Here is a 15,605-nt window from a genome sequence, read left to right on the forward strand (position 1 = left end):
CCAGTAACTCATCACCTAAAGACAATAGTCGTACAATCTACAGGGAATATGAGTTGTAAAATACAAAAGAAAACACTAAAAACTGAATGTTAAATACTGAAACAAGTAGGGAGGATATTCAGAGGTGTATGTGTGTGTGTGGGAGTGTTCATATAAAATTAATGTTACAATTAATAAAGAAGACATAGAAAATGAAGACATTACTAACTAATCTAGCCTGGCACCAGAAAATCTGAATGGAATTTAAAACAAATATTGCTTATTATCTGTATCTATGTAACATGTCACAGAACTGGTGAATTTTCCACAAAAACTAAACTGGGAAAACCAAAGATAATAAAATGTGTAGAAAATTGTAAATAATGAAACTGAAAATAATTAAGAGGAAATACATGTCATGACAGATTGCTTAAAGTGGCAACTTGCCAGGGTGATATATGTGCTCATATAAATTCTACAAGACAGATAGTCTTGGGAACATTCGGAGAATCATTTTGGCAAGTGTTGAGTTATCAGTTTGGAAGGATAATTCTAACAGAAAAGCTGTAATGGAGATCTCTGTAATTTGAGTAAAACATTGGTTTGCAATTAAATACCTATACTGCTATCACAGTTTAACACAGGAGTTATGGTATGAACTAAGAATATAATTTAGAAATTAGAAGAAAATTTGGGATCTCCATAAGATACAGACTTAAACAGGATTTGGAGATGGTTTATAATGCTAAAAAATTTGTTCCCTAATGTTTTAAACTAATATTTCCAGTAATGTTGGGCCAAATTTATACAGAGAATCAAGTTTCTTTATATTTGCAAAGTATGATAATGAGAAAACCCAGATTGCAAATTTACTTTAAGAGGCTGAGGTGATACCTCAATTAATTTGAGCTTGCAACAGAAGTCCAGTTAATAAACTTTTAAATGGTTTAAAGGTTAATTACTAATTTATATTTTAATATATTAATCACAGGATTTCATTTCACATAAATCTTTCTAAAACACACCAGTGACTAAGTAATCCAGGAGGCTACTGTCCTGCTGAATGTATTCTTTTGGCAATGAGTACATGAACCAGTCAGCTCATCTCTTACACCCAATTTATTTTATAAGTAATCTGTATTATCTGGAGATTCCTGCAATAATAATACATGCAGCTGAGAATTCAAGAGTTATAGTTTAAATTCAGAATTCATCTATTTCTCTAAGGTTAATAATCTTAACCTAAGAGTGCACTTCTACAGTGCCTGCCAGGAGGGAATCTCCAAGTGCTTTATGTATGTTTAGAGTCCAGATCACCACCTCCTGCAGTAAAACCCATAGGGGAGGGAATCTCCATGATATCCTGCTTGTGGAGTTTTCTCCATATTATTCCACTGGGAGAGGCATGGGTTCCCCTGATCCCAATCGTGTATGTTGCAGGGCCTCTCACAAACCCAGCAGATCCTCCAAAAACCAGCAGCACCAACCTTACTGAGGCTCTGTATCTCTGGCTCTGCCCCCAGAGACCCACCCTTCTGGTCCCTGACAGCATGATGACTCTGTTGGAGCTGCAGAACCAGACTCCCCCAGGATGTAGTAGACCCCTGGGGGAAGGGGCACACGATAAAGGATAACAGAATCTTGGGCTGTATCATCTTTAATGACTCAACTCCAAAGTACCAAACAGAGGAATAGTTGTGTGACAATCCTCCAGCTTGCCCCGTTTTCTCCCCCTCCTACTGTGTGGCTGTTGGACCCATGAAGCTAACTTCAGTTCCTCGTTTTGCACAAGCTGAGGGAGACCTTCCTTCCAGCACAGATATAGAAAAGTTATGAGCCAGTTCTTTTACCCTCCCTGCACACCTTTGATGTAAATAAAATGTCCACTTTGTGGACAGGAAAACAGATACATAGGCTCAGATCCTCAAAAGATATTTAGATTCCTAACTACCACTGAAATCAATGGGAGTTATGTGCCTAAATACCTTTGGGTCATAACAATTAAGTTTGTTTAGGTCACACAGAAAGTCAGTGGTGGACTGTGCCCCAGAACCAACTAAATTTCATCCTGTGGCTTAGTCACAAGACCATTTAACATAATTTCCTTCCACATTAATGAAAAAATGCCTTTAAATCTTGACATCAGTCACAGCAGTTCGGTGGTTCTACCAAATACGTTCCATTGGGGGTTTTCTAAGACATGAGAGAGAAAACATACTGCTTTCATTTTTGAAAGCTAGTAGTAAAAATGCCAAAATGCCAATGAGTGCATGTACAGTGTTTGCTGTGGGCTAACTATGGGACCAATCCTGCAAACACTTGGGCAGAGTATAATGGGATGTGTCACTTATGTAAAGTGAAGCACAAGCGTTAGTGTTTGCAGGATCAGGTATATGATTCTCGGACTAGAATACTCTATTTCAGAAGTCAATATTTATGCATGTGAGAATGTTATGCTTGTCAGTAGTTCCACTGTGATCAAAGGGACTGCTTATGGGGAAAAAGGTTATTTGAAATGTTTGAAAAAGTTGTTTACATGAAAGGTAAGTACCCGAAGATTTGGATAGATTAAGAGTGTTCAATGTGTCTAAGATCTAAGTGATTTAGGTGCACTGAATGGGACTTGTGATCCTACATCAAAATGGGTATGGATTCCCTGCAGGCTCACCTGTACCTGTTTTGAAAGTCTCACCCTAAACTATTTCCTTTTCATTTTTAAAGCAACGTGATGAAATTAACTTCCAAACTTCCTTAAAGCTGATACTGAGTGTATTTTGCTGAGATTTCCGTTATATACTAAATGTGAAAAGGGGAAGGGAAAAGAAAGACGAATACAGGAGGAAAAGTCAGTCAACATTATCCAACTTCATTTTAATTTCCACCAAGAGAGTAATATAAACATATTAAACACAAACAGAACACGTTTTTGAAAAGACCATATGGCACTATTACAGTGTTTTAGCTTGATACAAATGTAATTTTATAAAAATTATAAAAAAGTATAGGAACATTTTTAAGTAATATATCAGTAAAAACAACAAGGAGTCCGGTGGCACCTTTAAGGTTTTTGTTTTTGTGGATTCAGACTAACACGGCTACCCCCTGATACTTGACATCAGTAAAAATAAATCTCAACATTTTAATAGTACTTTGAATATTCTTACAGTAAGAATTTTAAAAGTGCTTTTTAATAACAGTGTTGTAACTCAGCATTAGTGCAGTGTGCCAAATAGATTTTAAAGCAAATATTTATAGCGAGTTGTACAATTTTCTAAAACTAGTAGACTCAAGAGTCTGAGAAGTAGTGTTAACTGAGGTAAGTATTTCGATTACAACTAAACATTACTTAAGTACTTTACATGCTGATTCTATCACTAAGAGAAAAAAGTTGACATCCTTCATATGAAGACAGAAACCCTACTCATGTCATGAAACCAGCACTGTATAAAGAGAACATTTAGAAGGCAAAGAAAAATGGCTTCTCCAAAATATTTATACTACTTAGAAAACAATGATCCTATGCCACAGACAGTATTTAATACAAAGATCAAATTCTTTACATTTAATAGGTGCACCTAATTCTTCACTGAATAAATTATTTTGTTGACAATTCATGGCATTCCAAGAAAGCCTGATTTCAAGATTTTGTAGTTAATATATCTCAGTAATTAAGTAATTAAGTAAGTGTTATTTAGATATTTCACAGTATATTTATGTCTGAATTAGTATGTGATTTTGTTTACTATCAGTGACAGCATCTTACTGCTATGTCTACTGCCAAATCTTTGAGCAAGTGAAAAGTGCAACACTGTAATAGAACAAAAACCCACTGCCTGCTGTTACACTGTACAATAATAATGGTAAGAGGGCCACTATACTTCTGAAAACCATGGTGTAACTTAGAGGTGCCTCAGAGGTTACCTTTTCAAATTACATCACTTTTTAAAATTAAAGTTCTTTATTGACTGTCTAAGGATGCAAAAATGTTGAATATTCACCACTCTATTGTTAAAGCCCTTATTTTTAAAGAGACAAGAAACTTAGTTTAAGAACCAATCCCTTGGCCCTCATTTGCATATTATAGGACCTGAACATTTCTTACCCAAATTTTTAGTTTGTTTAGAGAGGAAGATTTTAGTCAGTAGAAGAAAAGGGAATAAAATATAAACTAATTCATTTACTCTGTAAGATGGTATGGTTTAAGAAGTCAAACAATTGACAATTTTTCTCAGTATTACACATAAGAACGTTTATACAAACATTAGCACTGAATCGATAACTAAAGGTGAATTGCACAACTATCTTCATTTTAAAAAGTAAAATATCATTCCTTTATTTCCAATAATTTGGAACATCCAGTAATGTTTCATCTAATTTGCATCTCTGTTTTTACAAATGCATTAGGAATGGTTTAATGGACATACGAATAGATATATTTTTGTTAACCACTTCCCAGTACCAAACTTAAACATGGGCTAGAAAATGATAAAATATAATGCAGAATTATTTTTCATCTTTTCTTGACAGGAAAAGTTGACAGCAGTGTCCATAATAATTGCAAAGAATGTAGCTAAACAATTTATTAATAAAATTGGACTCTAATATCTACAGTTAGAGAGGAAACTCAATAGTTTATAATTAATTCAAATTATCACCCCTAGTTTTCAGATGATCACTCGGTAATTTTTATTTTTGGATAATAAATTCTTGATCACTAGTGTACTGAATTCTAAATTCACTTATTTTTTGGAAAGATTTCCAGTGCATGTAAATGTGAGAGATTGTGATTCTTTAACATTTTGAATGATGTGCTGTCGTCGGATTAACCAGAGGTGCTGAATTTAGAGCAGAACATTTACCAAACAGTGATGCACAATCCTCATTATTATTACAGGAATAATAAATATACAGAAAATGGGGGAAGGATTTCTGACAATTGTTTGGATCAACATGGTTCTCTAATGTTACAATAAAATATGCCAAAGTGCACAATTAGTGGTACTAGAGTATTGTGGAAAATTCTGCCAAAACTACATGCACATTGTCACAACTGTCACATTACCCTTCACACCTCTCTTGTCTGTTCCTCTCTTTCTCTTGATTTCTCAATACCACTCCTTTTTCTGCTAGTCTTTATCTACTTATGTACATTTCCAAAATGTACTATCAAAATCAAGAAAATGTAGGTACAGCACAAAAACAATTCAATTTGCATTTTTATTGTCCTTGCAATTATTGAAAAGCCCTCTCATTCAAATGGTTCTGCTCAGGGCTTAAAATTTCCCTCCTCCCATCTACTGAAAGAACTGCACCATTACTAAGTGGCCTGGGACCATCTTCAGAGCCTACCCCTAGAATCCTTTCAAGAACACAGTAGACTTTCCATAAAAATAAGAGAAACACTTAAAGCTAGTTATACTATATATTACAAACAGAAATACACTGCCCTTGAGTATATCTCTAAATTAATTCTCAAAGATCTGCCGCCTTTCATACCATAGCTACTCCAGAGTGCATCAGAAACAAGTTAGACATTTGCAATCATTCTGGGACTAGCTAGTATCTCTACTTTGTTAATGTTTTATAAGCAAATAAATCTCTCTCTCTCATGTTATATTATATTAACTCTGACAGAGCAGGGGAGACTTTTTGTTCCTATGTATAAACACTATACAATTAGTGAATTTTCTTTCTAAAACACAGTACTGTCTCACTGTAATGACAGGTTAGTTAAATCTAAAATGGATTCTCTAATCATCAGTTCTACCTTGGGGTTTTTAGCTTCACTGGTTGCTAGCTCCTTGTCAATAAGCCCCAGGTTGTGCAAATTAAGAATAGAATCAGCAATTATCCGTGCTGTCCTCTTCTGATAGCCTCCAGATGTCACCATCAAGATAGGAATTCTGTGGCTTCTGGCAGCCCTGAATACCGCTTCATCTCTTTTAACAATTCCCTGCATATTTACAAAAATGAAAAACAAAGTGAAATTATATGAATGTCACTTAGTTTATATTTTTACTGGTATGGATTTGTAGCTTGTAGCTTATGCTTTTATAGCTTTATATACATGAGAAATTACCATTATGTGATCTACATGCTTGATTTTCTAACAGGAATACAATGAAAATCTGTTAAACAATTATTTAAATTATTTAAATATCCCTCTAGTAGTGTATCAAACAGTATGCTTTGGCTTTCTATACATGAACTTTTCAAAGACTATTTATTATTTGTATTACAGTGGTGAGTAGAGGTCACAACAGATTGGGGCCCCATTGTGCTAGGTACTGTACAGACTCATAGTAAGATAGTTCTTGCACAGAAAACCTAGACACCACAGAAAAGGGGTGGGAAAATGAAGCATTATCCCCATTTTACAGATAGAGAACTATAAGACATCATAGCCCTGATTCAGAAAGGCATACAAGCACATACTTACATAAAGGAGGACTACTCGCATGCTTAGGATCAAGCGACTTGCCCATGATCATATAAGACATTCCTAGCAGAACCAGGAACTCAACCCAGATCTCCAGTCCAAGTCCTGTGTCTTAATCACAAGATCATCTTTCCTCACCCTTCAAAAAGGGTACAATATGACTACTATAAGAACCTATCTACGTACTGTACAGTTGAATGGGGTCCTTCATGATCCTGACAGTAGAGAATCCAACAAGAGCACCAATCCCAATCTATTTCTTACTAACAGAGGGGAACATTCTAAAACATGAGAATAATAGGACAGACTAGGGATCAAGAGCTTCTATACTGTCACTGAACTCATTCTTTACTGCATGCAACAGAGAAGCAAAGTTTACTAGGTTCAAGAAACCACCTTTGAGGAAAAGGGAAATTCAGAATTACTTAATGAGAAAGCATATTAAAATCCACAAGTATGGACAAAGTAAGGATAATCCTAAAAGACGCACAATAAAAGGTGCAACCAACCTACTACAACTCCTCTCCAAGACAATAATAAAAGTAAGAAATGTAGCTTCACAATGGACTGTTCAGAAATCAAAAGGTTAAAAAATTACTATAAATAGAGAAGGGGGAAAGGAACTAAACAAGAATATTGAAAATCACAACTGTGGGGAAAGAAGCGGCCAAAACAGGTATAAAATGAGTCTGTGCTAGACAAAGGGCTTAAGAAAAATAAGATCATCCCTTATAAATGCATCAGGGAAAAATACTGGAACAAAATTAGAAAAATGAAAAAAGGGTGAAAATGAATATTTAAATTTGGCTATTTTAACTGTTTTTTAAAATCTATCTAAAGATTTTTTGTTTGTTTAAATGTACTGTACAAGGACAAAGGGTTTAACTAGGAATAGCGAGATGAAATTAAGATTAAAAATTTAGGCTGAACATCAGCAACAACTCCGGTGTAGCAGATTCTTAAGTGAAATATTAGAAGCTTCAGCAAATGGTACATTTTAGAACAGACTAGACTCAGATGTAGAAAAATATACTATAAGGAAAAATTCTGAACTTGCAGAAGGATGAGCTAGATAACCCAGTAGCTATGATTCTGTGATTCACAGAAATCTAAAAAGGGACAACAATCATTGCATGGCTAGAGCACTTTCTATCCAAGGATGTCAAAGTGCCTTACTAACATGAATGAATTAAACCTAATCGATTAGGGGTATGGAACGGCTGCCATATGAGGAGAGATTAATAAGACTGGACTTTTCAGCTTGGAAAAGAGACAACTAAGGAGGGATATGCTAGAGGTCTATAAAATCATGACTGGTGTGGAAAAAGTAAATAAGTAAGTGTTATTTTCTCCTTCTCAGAACACAAGAACTAGGGGCCACCAAATGAAATTAACAGACAGCAGATTTAAAACAAACAAAAGGAAGTATTTTTTCACACAATGCACAGTCAGTCTGTGGAACTCCTTGTCAGAGGATGTTGTGAAGGCCAAGAGTATAACAGGGTTCAAAAAAGAACTAGATAAATTCATGGAGGATAGGTCCATCAAGGGCTATTAGCCAGGATGGGCAGAGATGGTGTCCCTAGCCTCTGTTTGCCAGAAGTTGGGAATGGGCAACAGGGGATGGAGCACTTGATGATTACCTGTTCTGTTCATTCCCTCTGGGGCACCTGGCATTGGCCACTGTCGGAAGACAGGATACTGGGCTAGATAGACCTTTGGTCTGACCCAGTATGGCCGTTCTTATGTTCTCACACAAAGGAATAATCCGTATCTTAAATATGGGGAAACTGAGGCACAGAAAGACAATTCAATAACTTGTCCAGTATCACACAATTTAGAGAGCCAAAAATATAACCTAGATCTCCAGATACTCATTTATGTGCTTTAAGCATAATATTATCTTTATTTTGTTTACAACTGGGAGTTTGATTCAAACATTCTGAGAGTAGAAAATATTTGTACGGGAGTCCAAACACTTTGAGCTAAAATAGTCCTTTGCTAATCTTGGTTCCCATTTCAAGAAGAATAGTTTTAAATGAAATATATATATTTCAGTACAGCACATAGTATATCCTGACAGAGCAGAAGTTGCATTCCAAGACCATTAAAAAAAATACCAACAGTGCAACTAATTTCTCAATAGGTTCTTTTCAGCCTGCTTAAATATTTACATCAGAGAATAGTTAATAATAAGAACTATTCTGATGACTCTTTGCTTGCTTAACACTTTGCAATTTACAAATTCAGCATTAAATACTGAGCTTCTCTTCTATCATCGATGACAATGGAAAATGAGCATCATCACTCAGACACTAAACACCAATCCCATCGCATGCGATGTCATTATTAAAGCTTCTTCTGAAATGTCTGTATCCCAAAATATTTTAGCTGATTTCTCAGAGCTCAGGATCGGATTCATTAGAAAATTTCCTAAGACAAACATGTATATAAAGCAGTATTTGTTGCATGTTATCAGCAAGCATGTATTGAGAGCAGATCTACGGACACTTAGAACTGCCTCAGCCCACACAGGACAAAGCGTGGATCCCTGAATCCAAAGGGGAACTGTGCCAGAAGCTAAGCCACAGCATTGCTGGTAGCACTTAGTTGATTGCCCGGCCCCATCTTCTTCCACCAGCTTCTGCACGCTCTTTACTTGCCGACTGTGGCAGCCCTGGCAGAGAGGGATGAAGACTGCTATGGGCTGTTACAAAGTGGCCTGTGATCAACTGTTCTCCATGTCCCCTGAGGCTAGGACAAGTAGTAATTGGCTTAATTTGCAGCAAGGGAGGCTTAGGTTAAATATTAGGAAAAGCTTGCCAGTTCTAAAGGTAGTTAAGCTCTGGAATAGGCTTCCAAGGAAGGCTGAGGAATCCCCAGCATTGGATGTTTTTATGAACAGGTTGGACAAACACCTGTCAGGGATGGCCTACATTTGCTTAGTGCTGACTCAAAGTAGGGGGCTGAATTTGATGACTTCTCAAGGTCCCATCCAGCCCTACATTTCTATGAAATTTGAAAACATTCAGCAGGAAGGACTGATTCACATATCAACTTATTCTTTTTTCCTTCCCTGGTGCCTGCACTTAAGGTTTTGCAAGCTCTGGGCCAAGAACAAGGACAGCTAATGAATTAAATGCTAGAAAATGATAACTTACAAAACTGCAGTTGCTATGTCTGTCCTTTCCTGGGGACTAAGAGAGGAAAGACAAGACAAGAGGGAGGGGAAGCTCAAGATCTGGGAATAGGGTGATAAGTTTCAGCAGAAAAGAACCATCAACTGGAAGGATGCGACTAGATTCTGGGGAGGTTCCAAAGCTTCAGAGCTAAGGGGGCAAAGTTGTGGTGAATCCAGCCATTGATACCGGTATTCACCGGGGGAACCCCCCCCCCCCCCCGTAAAGTCTGTAGATATTGTATTGTTATACAAACCTGAGGTGAAATAGCAAGACCTCCCAGTGGATCACCATCCAAGATATCAGTTCCAGCGTTATAAATGATGATGTCTGGCCTCAATTCATTTAATGCCCCTTCCACATGTGTTTGTACCTTCTGAAGATATTCTGTGTCCTCTGTACCCCAGTCCAATTCAACCTTCCGCTTTATGGCTCCTAAAAAAAAACTGGTTTAATGATACTGAATCAAAGAAACAAAAGAACATGCTGTGAAGGAAAAAGCAAGATTCAGAGAGAAGCAAGATGAAAAGCATAAAGATTACAATTTATGAACATTTTGAAAATATACAGAATTTCATAAGATTTTAACTTAAAAACATTCTAGCAACCTTTCTCCCTCTCCCCTCCCCGCCCCCCAAAAAGCTGCAGCTAAATTAAACACTACAACCTGGGAACATTTTACATTTAAAAGAAAAAAAACAAGCATAATGAATAAAAGAAATCATAATACAGAGGGACTATTATTGAATAAAAGTAATCTCCATTTATATTTATCCCATAAATATTCAACAACTGGGAAGGAAATCAGTAAGAATATCATCAAACTGACAAAAGACACAAAGGCCTGAAAGTAGTAAAATAAAGATGTAAAGAAAATTTAATTGCAGTGCAGGACAAATGCTGGCATGAAAGGCTGGTAAAACAAAGACCATTAAGATAAATTATTAATATTCATTTATATTACAGCAGCACCCAGAGGCTACAATCAGAATCAAGAGTCCCTCTGTGCAAAGTGCTGTATGGATGCCCAAAACTGCTTACCATCAAATATCCTTATCAGGTGTGTTGGCAAACACTAATTCATGCTAATTGATTATTTTGATGTCAGCAGGGTTCTGTATGGGTCTGCCCCCACAGAACTGATTGTGGAAGTGGGGCCTAATTTAAGTTAAATAACTACAAATGGGTGAAGAGAAACATCGGATGGTGGATGGTGGATAAGGGTAAGAGAAAGGACACACAAGATTCTATAGCCTAGCTATGTGCACAGAGAGTTTTGAATAACTTACAAATACATTAAAATACAAATCGACAAATCAAATCCATTTCAGACTTTCTTCAAGGTAGGGACTGTGGCTCATTATCCTGTAGGTGCTGTACAAAACAAACTGGTGCTCTAGATCCACTGAATATAAACAAAAATTATAATGATCGATAATAATTTGTCCTAATAATCTTTATGAGGCTCATTGTTGTATTCCAGTCCTCATCCAACTTTGCAGTTGTTCTGTCTTTCCATCTTTCTTTTATTCCTTTCATACTCTGCTTCCTTTGTTTGATATTATTTTTCATGATTTCTGTGCTTGTTGTTACATGAATATTCATAAAATTATGCACAGCTGTACTCCTGCATACAACTGTGACAGTATCCCCCATAAGGCTTTTTGGAAATATGCTTATGAATGTGTGTGTATATATATATATATGTCATAACTGGAATATGTTTTATGATACATATGCCATGTAACATATCTCTGTAGAGGTTATGATATACTGAATCTCTTAATCCTATTTGTATGCATGTATCATTTTTGTATTTGAAGTTATGAATATTGGCTGTATACTTGTCTGATTCTAAGTAGGTTTTAGTGAAGCAGTTGGTCAGCTTCCTGAGAAAAGACTATTCTCAGTAAGTGCCCAATCAAGAAGCCCTTAACCCAACAATGAACTTGGAGACGCCAATCCACATCTGAGCTTTCCTAGGGATGTGGCTTGGCTGGTAAGGAACTCAGTCACGCATGGACATGTGACTTGCCCAGGTGACTCCAAAACTCCATTTTGTAGCTGGACTTTGCATAGGAGAGAGGAGGGGGTCTCCACCCATAAGAGAAAGTCTATTTAAACCCCAGGGAGACCTCTCCATTTTGTCTTCAGCTGGCTAAAGAGAGATCCTTTCCACCCCCAAAGACACCTGAAAGAAACTGGAACAAAGGACAGTAACTACAGGGGTGTGAGTGACTGCTGGACGCAGACTAGGAGGAGACTAGTCTGTAAAGGAAAGCTTACTGGAACTGGTGAGGTTTTATCTGTATCCAGTTTGATTAGACATAGACTTGTGTGTTTTATTTTATTTTGCTTGGTAATTCACTTTGTTCTGTCTGTTACTACTTGTGATTTTATTAAATACAGAAAGTAGGATTTAAGTGGTTCCAAGTTTTATTTATTAATAAATAATTTTTTTATTTTTATTTATTAATTAACCCAGAGTATGTATTAATACTTAGGGGGCAAACAGCTGTGCATATCTCTCTGTCAGTGTTATAGAGGGTGAACAATTTATGACTTTACCCTGTATAAGCTTTATACAGGGTAAAACAGATTTATTTAGGGTTTGGACCCCATTGGGAATTGGGCATCTGAGTATTAAAGGCAGGAACACTTCTTAACTTGCTTTCAGTTAAATCTGCAGATTTGGGGTATGTGGTTCAGACCCCGGGTGCTGGCGTCCTAAGCTGGCAGGGAAAGCAGGGGTAGAAATAGTGTTGGCACATCAGGTGGCAGTTCCCAGGGGGTTTCTGTGATCCAACCCATCACAACAACTATGGACAATACTTAGCACGTTCTGGGGAAACAATGTGATAGCTGGATGGAGTTTAAAAAGAGGAGGGAAACAATTAGTAGAGAAAGAAAGATAAGTGTTGTTCTGATTAAACCATTAAATGTCAGTTCTGACAATCATGGACCGATATCCCACAGCTCTCAGGTACCATGTCCTCATCTTCAGCAAACACAACCTAAGATTACAATGTTTAATTGCTCACTATGTATTGTTGCCAAGTTCAAAGTAGCTCAAGTGACATTTTTGGGAGTGTGAACACACAAGATTTTTCTGGTTCAGACTCTCTCTCTCTCTCTCTCTCTCTCTAAAAAGAAATTAATGCTAATACTTCTGTGGATATTAAGGAAGGCTGCTATCAATATTCCCATTTTACAAAAGGGAAATGGAGGCAAAAAGAGGTGGCATGACTGTTTTGAAGTCACACGTTGACTTAATACCAGAATTGAGAATGGAACCCAGTCAGGCGTGCTGGAACAATTTGTATAGTAGTAGTGCGGAGAGCCATTGAACCAAACTGTAAACTTTGTACATGATAGAAACCACTTCAAGCCAGGGAGAGCGGCAGCAACCCCCAGCATCCTTAGTTCCAGTGCCAATTAACCCAGTGGTCCTGACCTAGAGTCTTCTGCATCAGCACAAGACTATCTTTTCCTTATCTGTCCCTGAAGTGTTTCCTTTCCCTCTTTTCTCTCTCACACCTGCTTTCTCTCTCCCCTGTCCCTTCCTCACTGTCTCTCTCTGACTTTCCTCCCTCAATCTTTCACAATGGCCCTCTTCTCACAACGATCCAATTCCTCCCCACTCCTTTCCCTCAACACTTTCTCTCCCAAATTTGTTAGTAATTTCACTGATCCTGGTTTCCTCATATCATGGCTGCTCCCTTGGGATGTGTTGCTGCTTAGAGCAAAGTAGTAGCAGTTCTGACCTCCTATTCCTACCCACTTGACCACACCAGAATCACAGTGATGTTAGGGAGCTTGCAAAGAGATCAGTGAGTAAAAGAGGGAGCAGTCACCAGGACAAAGAAGGATGGTCAGGGCATGAGTCTAGGGCAGGGGTGAACAAACTTTTTGGCCCAAGGGACACATCGGGGTGCAAAACTGTATGGAGGGCCAGGTAGGGAAGGCTGTGCCCCCCAAAGAGCCTGGCCCCTGCCCCTTATCTGCCCCCTCTCACTTCCCACCCCCTGATTGTCCCCCTCAGAACCCCCAACCTATCCAACCCCCCCTGCTTCTTGTCCCCTGACTGCCCCCTCCTGGGACCCCCTGCCCCAAACTGCCCCCCAGAACCCCACCCCCTATCCAAGCCCCCTGCTCCCTGTCCCCTGACTGCCCAAACGTATCCACACCCCCACCGCCTGACAGGCCCCCTGGAACTCCCACGCCCTATCCAATCCCCCCTGTTCCCCGACCCCTGACAGCCCCAGAACCTCTGCTCCATCCAACCGCCCCCTGCTCCCTGTCCCCTGACTGCCCACCAGGACCCCCTACCCAAACCCTCCACCGCCCGCTTCCCATGCCACTCGGAGTGGCAGGAGCTTGCAGCCCCGCTGCCCGCACAGTGGCATAGCTGCATGGGGGGGCATGACAGCGGGGGAGGGGCCGGGGTGAGCCTCCCGGGCCAGGAGCTCAGGGGCTGGGCAGGACGGTCTTGAGGGCTCGATGTGGCCCACGGGCCGTAGTTTGCCCACCTCTGGTCTAGAGCTTGGAGGAGCCAGGTTCAAGTCCCTGTTCCTCCATAGGCTTCTTGTGTGACCTTGGGCAAATCACTTAGCATCTTGGTGACTTGGTTCCCCAACTGTACAACTGGGATAATAGCTCTTTCCAGCCTCATAGGGGTGTTAAGATAAATACAATCAAGACTTTAAGGCACTCAGATACTACAATAACAGGAACCATACAAGTATGATATATTTCTGGGGGGATGCTGCATGACTGTGCGCCCACAGAAAATTCCCCCGCCCCGATTTCCTGCGTTTCCCTGCAGAAAATGGCAGGGAAGCTGCACAAGCATAGGGGGCAACCATGAGTAAAGTCTTTTGGCGGGGATTGCCCCCCTCCAAACAGAGGCAAGGCAGGGGGGCACATAGGGTTACATACCACTGCCCCCCTCCCCATTCTGCCAGCACAGAGCTGCCCACTGATGGAGGCTGAGTCTCGGCTCTGCTGTTTCTGTAGCTGAATGCCTCCTCCTGGGTCCTAGTGCCAGTCGTGCTCCCCTTCTGTGTGCTAGGAGCCTTCCTGTTTTCTGTGCAATACTGAGTGCCCATGGTGAGGCTGGGTAAGGTGGAATGGGGGAAATGAGGGAAAGGGGGGTGAGGAGGTGGGGGTGAAGAGGCAGTGGGGAAGGGACGGGGTGGAATAGGGAAGGGAAAGGGGAATGGGGGAGTTAGGGGAGGGGGATGGAGAAGAAAAGGGGATAGGGGAATCGTGAGGGGAAGCAGAAACCTGGCATGCGGCATCCCCTTGGCAGCAGCTGGGGCTCCCCCATTAAGCAAGCCCATCAAACCCTCACCATGAGAAGCCCTACTCCCCTACACATGGACCCTGCCAACGAGCCCTCCACACCTGACCCCCACCCCACTGAGCCCCAACCAGCTGCACCGGGACCCTCACCCCATCAAGCCCCACTCCCCCAGCACCCAGGCCCCCCCAATGAACAGCCCACACCCAGACACCCCCCCGCCAACGCCCATCTCCCCACACCCAGAGGCCCCCCACCCACGAGCCCCAACCACCTTTACCTAGATCTCCTGCAGAATCCCATTGCCCCTGCACCAAGAACCCCACAACGAGCCTTCGTGCACCCAGATCTCCCACTGAGCCTCCCGCACCCAGATTGTCCCACACAGAAACCTCTCACCCCACACCTGGATCCCCCCACATTAAGCCCCTCCACACTTGTATCCTGCTGGACTGAGCCTGCCCACCCACAACTGCTGCACCTGTTGCAGAGGGGCAGGGTCCCGGGGTTTTTCTGGGGCAGGCCCAGCCCTTGCACTGTTATCAGGGTCAGGTACAGCTTCACTGCCGAGTCCCTGTACCGGGGGAGGTCGGGGCTTCAGGGTGATCTCCTACCTCAATGCTGCCAGGGGCCTGTCCTCCCCACTGTCATGCTGGAGCCACAGTTATTTATTGACAAATAAAATTTGCAGAATTTTAAAATATCA

General features: G+C 40.3%; 1 protein-coding gene across 2 annotated transcripts in view; it reads right to left on the reverse strand.

Moving 5' to 3' along the window:
• Positions 1-2,829: 2,829 nt before the first annotated feature.
• HDAC11 (histone deacetylase 11) overlaps positions 2,830-15,605 on the reverse strand; it is a 66,936-nt gene continuing 54,160 nt past the window's right edge. For both annotated transcript variants that reach the window (XM_048858467.2, XM_048858466.2), the window contains 2 exons: positions 9,854-10,032; positions 2,830-5,932 (listed from right to left, as the gene is read on the reverse strand). In XM_048858467.2, the coding sequence (XP_048714424.2) occupies positions 5,690-5,932; positions 9,854-10,032 (422 nt within the window). In that variant the 3' untranslated portion in view covers positions 2,830-5,689. The remainder of the gene's footprint in view (positions 5,933-9,853; positions 10,033-15,605) is intronic.

Source organism: Caretta caretta, chromosome 7, assembly GCF_965140235.1.
Source record: "Caretta caretta isolate rCarCar2 chromosome 7, rCarCar1.hap1, whole genome shotgun sequence".
In the NCBI taxonomy this organism is placed as follows: Eukaryota; Metazoa; Chordata; order Testudines; family Cheloniidae; genus Caretta; species Caretta caretta.